Raw genomic sequence first — 15,367 nt, forward strand, 5'->3', positions numbered from 1 at the left:
GATGGAATATTCCTTCCAGTTATGGCGGTGAGGAATATTCCTTTCGGTTCCAGGAGCATGGTGGATCAGATTTTAATAAAATATTCCTTCCAGTTACAGCAGTAAGGTGGATCTGCTGAAGATTTTAGTTGCAGCCTCCTACCAGGATATCCCTTCTCTGGATGAGATTGTTAGACCAGCCGCTGTCGTACGATTAAGAAATCAACTTTTGGAAGCAGAATACTACAACTTAGCAATTGAGGTACAGTATGCTTCACTTTTAACCTTCCCACTGCAGCCAGTTTTCATTTTTGTTCTTTTTGGGGCTTTTTCTACACTTATTCGAAGAGCTATCATTTGTTATTGTCATGGACATAGCTGTGCTAGAGCTTGGTTCTTGAGGAACTATTGTAGTTTTAAATGATATCATTCATTTTACCATAAAGAACACTGATAAGATAGAAGAATTCCATGTGAGGGGGCTGTTGATAAAAGCCACAATGCCACCATGTTTTTTTTTGGGTGGCCGGGTGGGAGGGGGTTCTCCATTATACAGCCAACTCCCAAGTCTTATCTGCAGTGACTTTGCCCCTTTACTTAATCTACAGCATGTTGCAAAGATTTGCTGATCATACAATGCTTTCAAATTAGGTGTCTACGAAGACGGGACTCGACCCTTCTGGGGTATGGCACGCGTGGGGCATGGCCTGTCTCAAATCTGATAATTTATCGGGAGCCAGGGAGAAGTTCAGCAGATGTATAAAAGCACCTTTTGATCTGAACCAAAAGAATATTGGATCAAAGCTTCTGGAAGATATTGTCCAACACTTGGAGTCTGCTGCCAAACCCATCCTGCTGGTGGTAAGTCTGCGTATGGGCCTATTGAGAAAAGGACCTAAAAAATGTTCCAGACGACACTTTATATTTTAGGTCCAGAATTCTCTACTGATTAATTTAGAATATTATTTATTGTTATTATTATTATTATTATTATTATTATTAATGTTTTGAGCTCCAAATCCTCTGCTAATTTAAAAATGAACATTCGCTTTCAAGTCCAATTATTGTTTTGTAAAAGTTTCGACAATTCCTAGAGGCATACACTGGTAAAAAGTATTGCCACACACGTCTTGAAGGGAATATGTCAGCAGTTTTTTGTCATGTAATCTGACAGCAGGGACCCCAATTCCAGCGATGTATCACTTATTTTACTGGGTGCAGCAGTTGTGAGTGAATCCCTGTCCCTCTTGACAGCACCATCAGGAAGTTGTCCTTCATATCCTTAATAGGGACAGGTTGTGAACATACAACCCTTAAAACATACTTTTTTAAGAGAGATTATTTTAAACAACACCAAAAAAGAAAAACCCAAGTACACTTCACTTATAACAATTCAAATCATAATTCACAAACTCATGTTTGCGACTGTTCGGATGCATCATAATCATATAAGCAGCCACTTTGTTGTCTCCCTTCTTATATCGTAGCCCAATATAACAAGCCCACAAAAGGATAGGAGTACACAGTTGTTTTGGGGTTTTTGTTTTTTTATCATGTTTACTAAATGCTAAAACTGGCCTGCCATTATGATTCTCCAGGTCATTACGAGTTTGTAGAGTTTGTAGATACCAAACATGTACAGTTAGGTCCATATATATTTGGTCAGAGACAACATTTTTCTAATTTTGGTTATAGACATTACCACAATGAATTTTAAACAAAACAATTCAGATGCAGTTGAAGTTCAGACTTTCAGCTTTCATTTGAGGGTATCCACATTAAAATTGGATGAAGGGTTTAGGAGTTTCAGCTCCTTAACATGTGCCACCCTGTTTTTAAAGGGACCAAAAGTAATTGGACAATTAACTCCAAGGCTATTTCATGGACAGGTGTGGGCCATCCCTTCGTTATTTTATACTCAATTAAGCAGATAAAAGAAACCGCAATATAAAGGTAAAGGGAAGACCGATAGATGGAACTATTCCCAAAGGGAGGTAGGAAAAGGGAGGAAAACCTTTTAATAGTTAAGCAAATAGCTTGGGTAGGCAATGACGTCAAGAAAGTAGGGGGAGAGACTCCAGAACTTTCTCATATCCTGGACAGAAGTATCCAAGAACCCATTGATACTTCAGACAATAGTAGGAGGATACAAGAAACAATTTTTGCAGATCCCCCATGAAAGATTCCACCTGACAACTATTCAGTCCCCAAGGTCGCAAGAAGGCTACTGGCGGACATAAAAAAGTTGGTGGATTCAGGAGCAGTAGTGCCAGTCAGAATGGTTTCTGGGATACTATTCTAGTCTGTTCTCAATAAAGAAACCCAGGGCTGATTATCATACAATAATCTAAAGTCTCTAAACAGATGGGTATCCTGCAAGAAATTCAAGATGCAGTGTATAGGATCTACGATTCCATTGATCAAGGAAAATATGGTAATGTGCGCATTGGATCTCACGTGCCTATTTATCCTCACAGCCAGTGGTATCTAAGATTTGCGTTCTAAGAGGAAGGGAAGATTCAACATCACCTGTTCAAATGCCTCTCATTTGGTCTTTCTTCAGCATCACGCATTTTCATCAAGCTGGTGGCAGAGGTTATGGGTTTACTCGGGGAACAAGGAATATTGATTGTCCAGTATCTGGACGACTTGCTGTTGTTTGAAGAGTCCCCCCAGTAACTAAGGACCAGTTTAACATCTTAGTGCTAAACAACTTGAGATGGATCATACACTGGGAAAAATCAGATCTTGTGCCAAGAAGACAGAAGGTTTTTCTAGGAATTCTCTTGGACTCCGAACAACCGATGTCCTTCCTGCTAAAGAGGAGACAGAACTCAGGAACAAGGTTATAGCCTTCAGAGGGAGATCACAGGTTTCCCTCCGAGAGGCTATGAGGATTCTGGGACTGGTGACTGCTTCTATACCAGGGGTTTGGTGGAGTCCATTCCACTCGAGACAATGACAACATCAGGTCCTGACAACATGGAACAGGAGGAGCAAAGGGCTAGTCAAGATAAGATTGTCAGCAATAACAAAAAAAAGTCATGAGCCTGGTGTGAACGTCAATAACCAACCTGAAGAAGGGGAGTATGTGTAAACTATCCCCTTTTATATTGGTGTCCACAGACGCAAGCGGCAGTGGCTGGGGGGGCCCAGGTACAAGATCAGTACATACAAGGTACCTGGTAAAAATCAGATCCGCCCAGGTCGTCCAACCTCGGGAAGCTTCAGGCAGTCTGGGAAATGCTAAAGCAATGTCTGCCGAGTCTAAGGAACCAATACATCAGAGTCCTGTTGGACAATATCACAACAGTGACCTTCCTCAAACATCAAGGGGGACCAAAACAACACGTGCTACAGGCGGTAGCACGGAAGATCTTCCTATGGGCAGAGGAAATGGTGCCATCAGTGACCGCAATACATCTGATGGGGTCTTAGAATGTACAGCAGACTTTTCTCATCCGGAAAACAGTTCAGTAGTCCGAATGAGAGCTGAACTGGAAAGCATTCCATTGCATAGTACTCTGATGGGGTGCCCCCCAGGTGGAACTGTTTGCTACCAGAAAAATGCAAAAACAAAAAAATTACTTTCCTTTAATCAGGAAGACAGGCCAACAGGGGTCGACGCCCTATCTCAAAAGTGGAATCTGGACCTGGCGTATGCATTTCCCCATGTCCTCTAATTCCAGCAGTGCTAAAGAAGATAAAGGAGGATCAAGCCAATGTGATCATATTACCATTTCGGCCCAGAAGTTGGTTTCCCTTACTGAAAAGGATGTTCATTGAAGATCCCATCATCAGAGAGGCACGATCTACTGGTTCAGAGGTCAATTCACCATCCCAACGTGAAGCTCCTACAGATGTCTTCCTGGATCATGAGGTCTAAAAATATGGAAGAAATTCTGTGCGCAATATCCTGAGGCGACGATAGAACTCGCCATGCCTGATATTCAGAAAATTTTAGAATTCCTCCAAGAGCAAGACCCAGCGGATCTCGGCAGGCACATCTTCCAGGAAGCTGATGCCAGGAGGGGGGCAGGTGAACAACTGGCTACATCGATGGTGCCGTGAGCAATGTTTTGAGTTTCTTGACCATGCAGTTAATTACTTGTATGGTGGACTCCTTGCTAGACATGGGTTAATTCTTATGAAAACCAGAAAATATACATGTGGTAGATGCCTTGCTACACTCCTCAGGAAAGCTTTAAATGCATCTAATGAGTTCTTTTAGAACCCTGCTATTAATAGAGGAAATAAAGAACAATATTCTGAATGAAAATAATGGAGCAAAAGTAACCGACTACCAACTAAAATGTGTCTATACAAATTCACAGAGTATGGGAAACAAACAAGGAGAATTGGAGCTGATAACACAGGAAGAGAGCTTTGATGTCATGGGCATCACTGAAACTTGGTGGGATGATTCACATAATTTGAATACAAACTGTGAAGGCTACAACTTATATATTATAAACAGGATTAGCAAGAGGGGAGAAGGTGTTGCATTGTATGTTAGGAAAATGTATATTTCCACAGAGATCCAAGCTTCAGAGACTGGCAGCTCTGTAGAAACTGTGTTAGTAAGGATACAAGCAGAGAAGAACAGAAAGGACACTATTGTAAATGTATACTATAGGCCACCTGGACAGACTGAAGATATGAATGACCTACTTTTACAGTAGATGTCTCTGTCCTCAAAAAGTACAACATAGTGATCATAGGACATTTCGACTATCCAGATATTTGTTGGGAATCTCACAGGCAAACGTAATGGGTCTACAAAATTATCATCTTCTCTCTGATAACTTTATCTTTAAAGAGGTAGAAGAGAGAACAAGAGGATCAGCCATCTTGAACCTAATTCTTACCAACAGCGAGGAAACGGTTTAAGTAAAAGTGGCTGGGAATTTAGGAGGCAGCGATCATGCTATCCTCGAAGATTGGATTTTAAGAAGAGGAAGACCAGCGAGGACTTCAAGGTTGGACTTCAGAAAGGCAGATTTTAATGGACTCAGAAAGAGGGTTGGAAAGATCCAATGGCGGGATGTTCTAAGGCAGTGTTCCCCCAACTCCGGTCCTCAAGAGCCACCAACAGGTCATGTTTTCAGGATTTCCTTAGTCTTGCACAGGTGATAATTGCATCACCTGGCCAGGCAGGCATTCAATCACCTGTGCAATACTAAGGAAATCCTGAAAACATGACCTGTTGGTGGCTCTTGAGGACCAGAGTTGGGGAACACTGTTCTAAGGGATTGAAATGTCCAAGAAGGATGGGAGATTTTGCTAAGAGGTTCTCAACCCATAATCAGTAACAATCCTAAAAAGAAGGAAGGAATTTGAATCATTTAAAGATACCAGGATGGATGAACACAGAACTGAATCACTTTTTAAAAAGGAAAAAAAGAAATGTACATTAAATGGATGGAAGGGGGCATATCTAAAGAAGAGTATAATGCTGTTTGCAGGGAATGCAAGGCAAGAGTTAAAAGAGCTAAATACAGTAATGAAGTGAGGCTTACAAGAGAGACCAAAAACCGTAAATCGTTGTTGGTATGTCAAAAGAAAAGTCAAAGATGCTGTAGGATTTTTACAGGATGAAGTGGTCAAAAATCATGTTGCGAAGGCAGAACTTTTAAATTCCTATTTTGCTTCTGTGTTCTCTAAGGAAGCTATTGTAACATCAACTGATCTTCACAGTGCCATCGAAGGAATAAAAGAATCAACACTATCTATAAACAGAGATGGTGAGGAGACACTTGGCTAATTTAAATCTCCAGGTCCAGATAAATTACATCCTAGGGTACTGAAAGAGTTAGCAAAGGAAATTGCAGAACTACTAACCAGAATCTTTGAAAAATCCTGAAGAACAGAAGTCCCAGAAGATTGGAGAAGGGCAAATGTTGTTTTTTCCAGAACCCATGACCGCACCTCTATAGCCCTGTCCCCCCTCCCCTACACACATACACACACACACACACACTCTCTCACTTTTTTTTTTCTTTCACTGTGTTGGTGTTCACTATAGAGTTGTGTGAAATAATTGTTAGGTTCGTTTTGCGTATGTAAGTAACCTTGGCGTTTTTCTGCTGCAGAGCTCGGAATGCTGAGTTCTGTAGAACCCTGCCCACCCCACTGATTGGCTGCTTTGTGTATATGACCTCCCCCATAAAACTAATTGGCTGCTTTGTGTACACTGTACATTGACACATGCTAATCAGTGCTGAGGACATGGTTGGACCAGAAGGCAGGAGACACCTAGTCCTGTAGTGATAATCTCCTACTGTTAAAACACTGATTTTATTAAATCTGCAAAACAGTCTTGTGATACATCACTGGAATCAGAGTCTCTACCCCTTCGTTTTGCTCTCAGATTACTTAGCAAAACCTGCTGAACGATTTCTTTTATTCATTGAATTTAGGTTTATCATGAAGTCCCATTGTCTCGGTGTATAAAATCTGGCCCTTCCTCCCCAATTATAGAACATTCGATCCCCCACCATGCCGTTTGCTCTTATTAACATGTAACAATGGCCGGTGGTGCAACGCTCACGGATACCAGCACGGTCCTGTAATAGAAGCTACCAGTGTAACAAGTCTGTTTATGACATTTCCTCTCTCCTAAATCTTCCCCCATCACCTGTGTGTGATATTATTGAGAGGTAGAAGGAACCGCAGCAACTGAGCATCATAAATTTACGGAGCGGACTCATAGAGTGCTGAAGAGCAGAGGACAAATTAGTCAACACTAGTGATGAGCGAACATGCTCTGAAAAGGTGTTATCCAAACATGCTTGGGTGCTAAAAGAGTCTTCAGCGTGCTCGAAAAATGTTCCGAGTTCCTGCGCCTGCATGTCTCACGGCTGTTCGACAGCCTCAACACATGGTCTGCCTAACAAACAGGCAATCACTGCATGTGTTGCGGCTTTTAAGTAGCCACAAGGCATGTAGTCGTGGGGACTCAAACATATTTTTCGAACACACTGTTAGCACTTGAGCATGCTCAAATAACAACACTTTATCCGAGCTTGTACACTTATCATTAATCACCACCACTCTGCTGATTCCATAACTGTAGAGTCCACAGCTTCGTCGGATTTAACATCAGCACAAACACTGCGCTCCTCCGGGAGCTTCATGGCTGAGCAGCTGCATGCATCCGTACATCACCAAGCATCATGCCAAGCATCGGATGGAGTGGTGTAAAGCGCCACCACTGGACTCAGGAGGAAATTTCTTCTCGATCTGGCATCTGATGGATGAGTCTGGGTTTGGTGAACGTGACCCCCTGTGTTGTCTCAGTACAGTTTGGTGGAGGAGGATAATGTTGTGTGCTTGTTTTTCAGGGGTTGGCCTCGGCCCCTTAGTTTCAGTCAAGAGAAATCGTAATCCCTAAGCAGAAGACATTGTGGATAATTGTAACTTTCAATTTTGTGGGAACAGTTTGGGGGAAGTCCTTCTTTGTTCCCCATGACTGTTCCCAGTGTCATAAATACACCATTGGGGGAGTTTGGTGGATGAAATTGGACAGCCGCACAGCCTGGACATGACTCCCATCCAACACCTTTTGACACAATAGGTTACATTTTGATACCCTGTGCCCTTCTTGTTGTTTTTGATGTGTTTATATTCTACTAGAGGCCATGTTTGCTTCTTTATTGCAGAAAGATGATGAATATTTTGCCACCTTGAAAGAACTGGAAGTGACCTTAAAAGCACGTTGCCTGTGGTACGAGATGATGCCGGAGGGGAAGATCCAAAATAATGCGTACTACCAGGAGTGCCTATATTACCTGCACACGTATGGCACACACCTGGGCATCATACAGTTCTACATGAGACATGACCTGATGCGAGACGCTTTGCTGCACTTGCTGAACAAGGTAATGTTTAATGATGTGCCAGTAGAAGCCCAGTAGATTTTAATTCGGGTCCTCAAAATGGCACAAACACTAGAGTTGAGCTGAAAGCACTCTGATCTGGTAGCCACATTGGTTGTGTTTTTATAAGCCTCTCCTGATGTTTGTTGTCATTGGATTAGAATCCTGGAACATTAGAGTTGGAAGGGACCTCCTGGGTCATAGTGTCCAACCCCCTGCTCAATGCAGGATTCACTAAACCATCCCAGACAGATGTCTGTCCAGCCTCTGTTTGGGAGATTTCCATTGAAGGAGAACTTGCCACCTCTCGTGGCAGCCTGTTCCACTCATTGATCACCCTCACTGTCAAAACGTTTTTTCTTATGTCTAAGGCTGTTTTCACACTTCCGTCTTCTGGCGGCCGTCACAAAGCATCGTTTTGTGAAAAAACGCACCCTGCAAATTTTCCCACAGGATGCGTTTTTTCCCATAGATTTGTATTGGCGACGGATTGCCACACATCGTGTCCGTCGTGCACTGGATCTGTCGGAATTTGGCGGCCTGTCGTCTGGAAAAAACGTTGATTGTAACGTTTTTTGTCTGTGTCGAGAAAACGTGTCGCGACGCATCCTGCTGCATACGTCGTTGGCTAGAATGGAAGCCTATGGACGCAGGATCCGTCGTGACACGTCGTATGACGGAATCCAGCGCTGGAATCCGTTTTTTTTTACACTGAGCATGCTCAGAATCAGGAATTTGTGGCCAATTGGCCAGACACCCCCAAATCTATATAAACCTGGCCTGGGGCTTCAACCCCAAATGTGCCAGCAAGAAGACAGATGGATGCTGGCTGGCTGGAGTCTTCTGTCAGCCAGCCAGCGTCCAGCCTGCCAGCGTCAGTCAGCCATCGTCCAGAGGCCTGCCTGTTATAGAACCTAGGCAGCCAGAGGCCTGACTGTGCTGCCAGAAGATTGCGTCAAGCTACAGCCTTCCAGCCAGTGTGAGTACTGCCATTTTTAAGTGCGTCTGTGTGCATGTGTTTGTGTCTGCCTGTGTGCTTTTGTGCATGTGCATCTGTGTGTGTTGGCGTGTGTGCATGCATTGTGTGTGTGCCTGTTTGCTTTTGTGTTTGTGCATGCGTTTGTGTGGTTTTGTGCGTGGATATGCATTGTGCAACTGTTTGTGTGATTTTGTGCATGTGTTGTGCATGGTCCTGTGCTTTCGGGCGCATGCGTGCGACTGGGTGACTGTGCGTGCATGTTTTTTCACTGTGATGTTGTTAATTAAAAGTAGTGTGGTGTGTGCAGCAGAGCGTGTGTCTTGCGTGTGTGTTTTTTTTTTTTTTTTAGTTTATTTTTTTTATTGTATTGTTGAAAACATTTACACGTTATGTGCTTGTATTTAAAATAAAGAGCATTGTAGCTCCTAATTGTGATTGTTAAAAAAAAGTTAAAAAAAAAAAAAAAAAGTATTACAATTTTTTTTATTCAAAATGTCCGTAGTATCATTTCACAAAGGTAAACTTTAAAAATGGTGTATGTTCAAATGTCCACACATGCAATACACAGTTGGTTGAGTGTTTATTTTTTAATATAAAAGGTTATAGCCAATTTTTAATGGTGTGTTTTTTTAAAAGTTATTTTTAGGGATCTTTTCAAATCACATATGTGGTCAATACATTTTCAACTGCTGTGAAGGCATTTCAATTTTACAAGAGGGTATTTTTTTTTTTGGGGGTGGGGGGAAATGGTTTTACAGCTGGCTCATTATTAAACTAGGTAAACCAGGTCAGACAGGTCTTCCTTGGGTATATTTTTGGGGAGTTGTTTCTCAAAACGTTTGTTGGCCTGCTTGAACATTGCTCAGATCATTTGAGCAGGGTGTTTTTTAAATCTTTTACTTTAGCTACTTTGAGGGGTTTGTGGGTCTAAGTATAAATTCTTTATACTTACAGATCCATCAGGGAACACTCAGGCAGCAGGGACCACCAGGACACCAGGGACCACTGAGCCATCAAGACAGTTTCCTGACGTATAGAAGCCTACAAGTGTCTTCATTTTTGCAGATATACCAGGGACCACCGAGCCAGCGAGACACCAAGGTCCACTGTGTGAGCCATCCAGCCAGTTTCCTGATGTAAGTATTACAGACCACAAACCTTGGAATATCATTTGTATAGTTGCCTACAAGTGTCTTCATTTTTGCAGATACATCAGGGACTACCGAGCCGGCAATAAAAAAAATGTCTTCTTCTGGGAGCCCTCCTCCACAGCGTCGGCATAGTGAGGTAAATTTAAAATCATTTTTTTGTTTTTGGTGTTCTAGTTAAAATTTCTGTAAACCACTATATGCATTATGTTTTCACAGGAAGCTGAAGCAGCCGAGGGCCTCTCAGAAGGAGACTGGATGGGTGGAGAAATACAAGGAGCGGGCGCACAGAGTGTAAGTTGTGCCGAAACAGTCCTTCACACATCACAGTGCACCCAACACATACAAAACAGTTCATCATCATACATCACAGTACACATACAACACATGCCTACATCCAGCATAATTCTTTTTCCTTTTTTTTAGTCTGCTGCACATGAAGGTCCTCCCAGCAGCTCCCAGAGTCGGCGTTGTAATCGCCGCCGCGGTCAGCCAGCAGTGAGTTTTTTTGTTTTTCTTTTGTCTTGGTACTTTTTTATTTCAGTGTACTAAAAGTTTTTTGTTTTTTTTCTCTTTTCACAGTATTCACAGCGTGCTCCCGACTCAGATGGTGAGGACGGCGGACTTGATGTGGACCGCCTCATCGAGGAGGTCCGCGAGCAGGAGCCGCTGTGGAATATGACTGACCGCAGGCATGCAGATCTGACAGTCACACGTCGGCTCTGGTTGGAAGTATGTCACAACGTTATAGGCAACTGGGAGGACCTAGATCCAAGGCAGCAGACTCGAGAACGTAAGTAGTCACATTTCAGTAATTTCTGTAGCAGGTCGGAATGTGTTGTACTTAACCCATTTTTTTTTTTTTTGTCATTCTTCTCTTTACAGGTGAAAGGGTTACGAAGCGGTGGCGGTCACTCAGGGATCGCTTCAAGAGGGAGTTTAACAAGGAGATGCAGGCCCCGAGTGGCTCAAGAGGACGCCAGTCAACATACAAATTCAGCCGCGCCCTCTCATTCCTCCAAGCAACGATGCTGAGAAGAAGGTAAATATTCAACAGCCCATTGAATAATTCACCATGTTTACCTGTCTAACTTGTTTGGTTTCAGGCAGGGCGTTTTTTCCTATCAATATATTAATTGTTTTTTTTCCTATTTCACAGCACCGTCTGTAGCCATCGGGAGCCTGCATCTACCTTGGACCCCTTTGGAGCGATCTCTCAGGAGTCCGCAACCGAGGGCCACGTCATTATATCCCACCCCTCTGACCCCTCGTCTGGCCCTTCGGGTACCTCTGCCCCATCCACTTCCACCGCCACCAGCACTGGAGCATCATTGCAGCCTTCGTTACTTGAAGCTGCTGGTGAAGAGTTAGCGTTCCCTTTACCCCACCCCTCTGCTCCTGCCACCTCTAGAACACCATTAGGTTCGTGGCGGCAGCGACAGAGGGGTCAGGAAAGGAGCTATGCTCCTGAGTTCTTGCATCTGAATGCAGCCTTCCAAAGCTCTTTCAAAATTTTAGGAGATCAAGTGACTGCTGGGTTCAACATGCTGCAAACACGCATGAGTGAACACAGCAGTCGCTTGGATAGGCTGCATTCAGATGCAAGTCAATCTCCAAACAACCTTTTTTTTCAATCCATGCTCAGGAGCATGGAAAAGCTAACTCTTGACCAGCAGATGCGGGTAATGCAAGGCTGCCATGCTGCTCTAGTGCAGGTCATCTCCGAAGCCTCTCCAACACCCACACCTCCCCACACAGCCACTGTCTCTCAAAACAACCCTTTTCAAACCACTTTCCCAGCCCAGGCCCAATTCCCAGCCCAGGCCCAATTCCCAGTCCAGGCCCAATTCTCAGGCCAGGCCCAGTACCCAGGCCAGGCCCAATACCCAACCCAGTCCCATTTCCAATCCCGGCCCCAAATCACAATGTCCTCCCCAATGTTTTCTTCCTTGTCAAGCTTTCCTTCCCCGTTTAGTATTCCGCGAAAAAAGCAAATCTAGAAAAATCCACAGTAATAGAAATAAAACAACAAATCCCACCAAAATTAGGGGAACATAGCTATAGTAGGAATATAAAACATAACCTTTAATATGTATAAGGTAAAAATAAATGAAGAAATATCACCCCACAACAATATATAATGGTACTAAATGGTGTAGCCTAAATGAAGAAACACCATTAATATATGATACCATAACATGTGTATGAGAACAGCCTAAACACGTACAATGTGCTGTCCCACACTACCAAGATACCACTAGTTGTAAACATAAGCACACATGGGTGCAAAAAATGTTTAACCGGGTAAGCTTGTATGTACAAATATTGGCAGGTATCAAAGACAAACAAATAAAGCGGGCAGGAGGGGATAAGGCAAAAGAAAAGAGATATCATATAACAACAAAGGTAATTAAAACAGGAATGATCTCACCAATTGCCATAAACGAAGTAGGTGAAGCCCGCAATGCACTGAAGAAAAGTCCATATAGCAGCGATGCCGGGAGACAATACCCGGTCAATCCCTAGGGGGCTATACATACACCTACAAACCCAGACTCCCGCCCTTACAAGGGCAGTCCACAGCTACCCCTGGACAATATCATGCCCTGCACTCTCCCTATTGAGATGTCCCGACGCGTTTCTTCGCAGGCTGATTCATCAAGGGACTTGCCTGCCTGGGAGATAAAGTGCACGAGTGCTTAGAAAAAGGACATAAGGACCTGCCACCCTCCAAGTAACACTGAAGAGAGTGGAAACAATCACATGGTCCACTTAAGTAGTATAATGACGGGCATAGTTAACCTATCACACGCCAGATACAAATCATGTGATAGGCAGCAGTGAGTAAATGCTACATGCAGCAATATTGATAGCCAAAATAATCGGCCAAGAATGTACAAAAAACGTTCAAAGATCGCAAATTGTTGCAATCGTACAATACCTGTAAGGTCATGACAGAAAAACAGACCGCCATAAATCAGATGAAGAAACACGAGGACAGCACTTCCGGTAATAGCGGAGCCTAATGTTGCTAGGATACTGAGACGCCGAAGCGCGCTAAGACCTGGAAGCTTCCTGTCGTGGCGGAAGTGACGAATAGATCCGATAAGGGAGCACGAGGACAGCGCTGCCGAGAGAGCCTAATGTTGCTAGGATACCGGAACGCAAAAGCGCGCCCAGACCTAAAAGCTTCCTGTCATAGCAAAAGTAACGATTACTAGGACGCTCCGACGTTACCATGGCAGCGAAGTGCCTACTACTCAAAAGAATCGCCCAACGGGCGTGAGATATAAAAAACGAAAAGTGAACGCTATAGCGTAACTATAATAGCAAATACCTCCTGCCAATATAGTTGGTATAACCTGTGCAAAACACAAGCCCCGCGCTATGACAAAGATGACAACTCCATAATAAAGCTGTCCCAATAAATCAAGGTACTTATAAAGAACTAGGACACTCAAACGTCACTAAAATGACACCACTACATGATGTTAAACAAAACGCTGAAGCGCCAAAACGATCAAGAATGCTGTGTCACGGATCAAAGCGGTACCAATATACCCTGGTTAGTGGGACCTTAAAGTACCACAGCTGCATTATAGTCTTCCAAACGACAGCCCAACATCTGTAGGCAAAGGGGTAGGGATATACCTTTAGTGAGAAAAAATATGTCAATCTATGTTTCCCATACTCTATCAAAAAAAGGGGGGCACATACTCAAAAGGAAACCCCACTGGAGACTTCACATAAACTCACTTAGATGACCCCACATAAGAGTGGGGGATAGTGATGATAACAAACAATACTCATACAAAAAACAAAAAACAGGGGAGGGGCAAGGAAGGATTTACAAAAGAGCACATAAAATATGAAACGGCAACCTAGCTATCAAAAAGGAGAGAAGAAGGTGGGCCTTATCAGAGAAAACATCCATAATTAATTTGGTCATTAAGACCAAGGGGTGAGACGGTATTCAAATAGAAAATCCATTTTGCCTCTTTCTGTAACAGCAACTGATCCCAGTTGCCTCCTCGAACAGGCATGGTCACTCTCTCGATTGCTACAAACCGTAGGTTGTTGACTTGACCGTTATGCAGCTGATTGACATGTCGAGAAACAGACGTGTCCCTATTGTGCAACACATCGCCCACATGTTCCCCAATTCTCTTCTTAAATTCCCTGATCGTCTTACCTATATACTCCATACCACAGGTGCAAAAGACCCTATAAATGACCCCTTTGGTACTGCAGTTAATGAACTGCTTGATGGAGTACTCCTTACCAGTTACGTTACTCACAAAAGACTTACTGATGTCAACAAATTGGCATACCGTACAGTGCCCACACTTATAGCAGCCCGTGGTGTTACTTTTTAGCCACGTGTCCCTAGAGACGTTGGTAAAGTGACTGTGGACAATTCTATCCTGTAACGATCTTGATTTTTTATAGGTAATTGTAGGGACTTCCCCCAGGTGGTCAGCAATATCTGGGTCCATTTGGAGAATGGACCAGTGTCTTTTGAGAATGTCTCTTACTCGATTGGCCCCATTATCATAGGTGGTGACGAAACGGACCGAGCTATCATCTTGTCTTCTAGGGGCAGGGTTCAACAGCTCACCACGGTCTCTCCTCTTTGCCTCATGATATGCCTTACTAAGGACACCCTGGGGGTAACCCCTCGCCAAAAAACGCTCTCTCAATTCACGGGACTGTATCTCAAAGACATGGTTGTCAGAGCAATTTCTCCGAACCCGAAGGTATTGTCCCTTCGGGATCCCCCTTTTAAGGTGCGCCGGATGATGACTGTCCCAATGTAGGAGCGAATTAGTGGCTGTGGGTTTTCGAAAAGTGGAAGTAAGTAGCTCACCACCTCTCCCCTTTGTAATCAGGATGTCCAGAAATGGCAAAGAAAGAGTGTCAAAAACAGATGTAAAGAAGAGACCAATATCGTTGTGATTCAAAGAATTCACAAATGTGGTGAATTCCTCCTCCGTACCCCGCCAGACAATCAGAATGTCGTCAATGTATCGTGTCCATAGTTCGGATACACGATACAAAGACGAATCACTCTCCTCAGGTTCATCACCCAGGACCAGGGTCTCCTCCCACCAGCCGAGGAAGAGATTCGCGTAGGCCGGGGCACAGGGACTGCCCATGGCGGTCCCCCTCAGCTGGTGGTAGGTCCTCCCATCAAAGACAAAATAATTATGCGTCAAGCAGAAACGCAGAAGCCTTAGTACAAAGCAATTGTGTTGGTGATACTGTTGACCCCTGGTATTGAGGAAATACCGTACAGCCTCCAGACCTCTATCATGGGGAATAGAGGAGTAGAGGGCCTCCACATCGATACTTGCAAGAGATGATTCCTGACCGATAGTGAGGCC

General features: G+C 43.7%; 2 protein-coding genes across 2 annotated transcripts in view; both read left to right on the top strand.

The window, feature by feature from the left end:
- ZFYVE26 (zinc finger FYVE-type containing 26) overlaps positions 1-15,367 on the top strand; it is a 155,252-nt gene that overhangs the window by 120,173 nt on the left and 19,712 nt on the right. Inside the window, exons 24-26 of the mRNA XM_069726414.1 lie at positions 94-241; positions 631-840; positions 7,641-7,859. Of these exons, the coding sequence (XP_069582515.1) occupies positions 94-241; positions 631-840; positions 7,641-7,859 (577 nt within the window). The remainder of the gene's footprint in view (positions 1-93; positions 242-630; positions 841-7,640; positions 7,860-15,367) is intronic.
- On the top strand, positions 9,065-12,686 carry LOC138657525 (uncharacterized). Its single transcript, XM_069745300.1, has 7 exons — positions 9,065-9,078; positions 10,203-10,277; positions 10,410-10,470; positions 10,566-10,776; positions 10,869-11,025; positions 11,143-11,665; positions 12,633-12,686. The coding sequence occupies exons 1-7, from the start codon at positions 9,065-9,067 to the stop codon at positions 12,684-12,686; spliced, it is 1,095 nt and encodes a 364-aa protein (XP_069601401.1).

This window comes from Ranitomeya imitator, chromosome 1, assembly GCF_032444005.1.
Source record: "Ranitomeya imitator isolate aRanImi1 chromosome 1, aRanImi1.pri, whole genome shotgun sequence".
Lineage (NCBI taxonomy): Eukaryota > Metazoa > Chordata > Amphibia > Anura > Dendrobatidae > Ranitomeya > Ranitomeya imitator.

Bases quoted from the DNA above. Each gene is read 5' to 3' on its own strand.
- LOC138657525 (XM_069745300.1), top strand. The intron at 10,471-10,565 runs GTCAGCCAGCAG...CTCTTTTCACAG, and splicing joins GCGTTGTAATCGCCGCCGCG to TATTCACAGCGTGCTCCCGA. The intron at 11,026-11,142 runs GTAAATATTCAA...CCTATTTCACAG, and splicing joins GCAACGATGCTGAGAAGAAG to CACCGTCTGTAGCCATCGGG.